Source organism: Crotalus tigris, unplaced genomic scaffold (genome assembly GCF_016545835.1).
Source record: "Crotalus tigris isolate CLP2741 ecotype Arizona unplaced genomic scaffold, ASM1654583v1 scf7180000017605.3043972, whole genome shotgun sequence".
Taxonomy (NCBI): Eukaryota; Metazoa; Chordata; class Lepidosauria; order Squamata; family Viperidae; genus Crotalus; species Crotalus tigris.
In genome coordinates this window covers 660,176-663,093 of record NW_024096508.1, presented here as the reverse complement: position 1 = coordinate 663,093, position 2,918 = coordinate 660,176, and the positions used below count along the sequence as shown (strand labels likewise).

General features: G+C 44.2%; 1 protein-coding gene across 1 annotated transcript; it reads right to left on the bottom strand.

Moving 5' to 3' along the window:
• Window positions 1-526: 526 nt before the first annotated feature.
• LOC120297525 (putative ATP-dependent RNA helicase DDX11-like protein 8) lies at window positions 527-2,918 on the bottom strand. The gene is made up of 2 exons (XM_039320250.1): window positions 2,868-2,918; window positions 527-1,093 (listed from the first exon to the last, which is right to left on the bottom strand). The coding sequence occupies exons 1-2, from the start codon at window positions 2,916-2,918 to the stop codon at window positions 527-529; spliced, it is 618 nt and encodes a 205-aa protein (XP_039176184.1).

The window sequence follows — 2,918 nt, the reverse complement described above, 5'->3', positions numbered from 1 at the left end:
TGTCATGGGGTACATTCTGGGCTTAGGCAACTGTGCCCCAGGAATAAGTTCGATGGCACAATCTGTTGCCCTATGGGGTGGCAGAGTGTCGCAATCATGTTCACTAAATACTGCTGCCAGGTCGTTGTAGACTGACGGGTATCCGGGTCCGTCCCCTTCCGGTATTGGGTCTACAGCACCCAGCCCTTTATCTCCATTATGATCAGGTGTGGGTAGTGGCTGAGGACCCACGGGCAACCGCAATCGTCGAGACCCATCCTCCCACCAGATGATCGGTGTCCATTTATCCAGCCAGGCCAATCCAAGAATGAGAGGTTCGGTCATGGAAGGGACCACGATGAATCTGATAACCTCCCAATGACCACCTACATCCATCCTGACTGATTCGGTCACCAACGTGGTTGGAGCCCCCCCTAGCAGTGAACCATCCACCTGCTCGAATCGAATTGGGGATTTTAGTCGAGTCACCCTAATCCCCATCTGTTGTGCTACCCCCCTATTAATTAAACACCGGGTGCATCCGGTATCAAGCAATGCCTGAAAAGACCTCGCTTCCCCAGTATTTGGGCTTGTAAGAGTTAAAAGGACACACCGTTCGGCTCACGCATCTCTTCTTGCCCTCCGTCTCTGCTCCTGTATTCTTTTCATGTTTAGTCTTCTGCATCTCCATACAACGATCATTGATGAGCTGGACAGATCCCAGGCATCGTACTTCCTCATTCACACATAAATTCTGCCTAGAGCCCAAGGACAGCAGACGAGTCTCCTTACTAAAAGGGCTCTTCTGAACTTCATGGATAAATTGAGCCAGTTGGGAATGTGTCCGGCTGCAGTAATAAATCTTTGTAACATGCTCTTCTTGTAGGTCATCATCATCATCATCACTATCCACTCCTGTTAACCTATTTTCTAGTTTCTTCTCCTCGTCACTCTCGTACTCTGCAAGGATCAGATCTTCCTCACTCGTATCTGAAACCTCCGAAGAATCAGGCTTAGTCGTGGTAGATAAACTGTCTTTACTTTTTCTCTTCAAAATCCCGGAGCCATGAGAGAGCACCACAAATCTGGCTGACTTAATGTAAGCTCGTCCTGACTATAGGCACGGAACCCAAGAATTAGGAACGATGCAGGATTCAACAAAGTTTCAGGATTTATTATGTTGCTAAGTTGAAAAGAAAGTCAGCCCTGAGAAACCTCCCATTCCAGCGTATTACATAAGCCCCGCCACCACACCTCAATTACCAATCACCGCTCCACCCTCGCCACACCCTCATGTTTGTCAGACCCAGTATCCCAGTTAACTGAAAACAGCAGATTAATTCAACTCAGGTCCATTCAGACGCGCGTCGCAGGCAGAGCGTCATTAGCTGATCGTCGGCAGCCCATTGGAATTAACACCATCCATCTGATTCGCGGTAACCCAAATCAGTCCCTAGACGCGCGTCGCAGGCAGGACGTCATCAGCTGAGCGTCGGTATCTCTAGCGCCGCCCATCTGACTTGCAGCGTCGCCGAGGCCTCTCAGCAGCGTCGCAGCCCGCTTATTCAAGATGTTTTACGCTGGGTCTGACAATGGCCATTGCAGGTGGTAGAAGCAGTATGCTTCCCAGGAATCCCATCTATCACAGACACTGTAAAATTGTAATGTTGAACTGATAAAGCCAATAGAAGGGTTGTGGAGGGTCAGGGCTAAGATCTGGCTAGTGTAGCATTCTGTTTCAGCAATATCCAATCAACTGCCCATTACAACAGATTTAAATTGCAACTGAAGGATTTGTATTTAAGTGGAATCTAGGTAGTTGTACTGTTTTCTAACAGTAAGATATTTAAGAAGAGGCATGACAGCCACCTCTCATGGATGGCTAAATTGGTTTTTCTACACATTGCAGAAGATTGGACCAGATGTTCCTTATGGTCCCTTTCCATTTCTATGGACCCAAAATGTAAAGTTCCTTCTCATAATCCCTCCCTAGTAATCGTCATTGATACATATGCTGTCTCAGATTGTAGCAGAACTACTGTAGTAGCCATTGATATTCTCCTCCTTAAGCAAGTAGAATCCATCTGTATATTAGAAGCCGTAATTACCATCTGTGTTTGCAGATACCAAAATTTATTTGTTCTATATCTCTATTTATTCTCAGCAGTTGATGTCAGATTCTACTTTTAAGAGAAGGAGAAAAAAAATGTTCTCCCATTCCAATTACTTGACATTTTGGATGCTTTTTTATGGCTTCATCTGACTACTTACACCTTTAGAGCTACAGGAGGCTCTGTTCTGGAGTCACCAGTCCCATACACAAAAGCCAGAAACATTTTGTGCATTATTTTTCATAAAAGCATTTCTCAAATGATGAGTGGTCAGGAAGTCTGGAGCATCAGTAGATCCACCCCACTGCACCTGTAATGTTCATGGATTAGGTTACCCATACACCTTTTATTTTCCTGATGGAAAAGCAGTGGTTAAATTGAATCAGTACAAACCTGAATTGCAGATAGAGGCCTATGGAGATTCTCAGTCATTCAGGTCATGGTTGCCCCAAAAGTGTTTTTTTTTCCAAAAGGCAACTGGACTGTCTTGTTTTTGCTTGAAGATGTTCCGCTTCTCATTCAAGAAGCTTCTTCAGTTCTGATATGAACACTTTATAAACTAAGGATCCCAGGTTACACACCACATTTACTCATGTTTAACAACTATAATTTATTTTACTCAACTATTTTCTGGATTCAAATGACATACTGAGCCACAAATTAACTCCATCAGCTGGGTTAATACATACTAGGCTAAATGAATTTGGCTAATTAATGTTCATTGCATGGGGCAAAATCAGCCACTTTTACTAACAAGGCAGACAAAGAATTTTTCACCTGATAATCAGTATAGAGACATCCAATTCTGTTATTGTTTATCTGAACCAT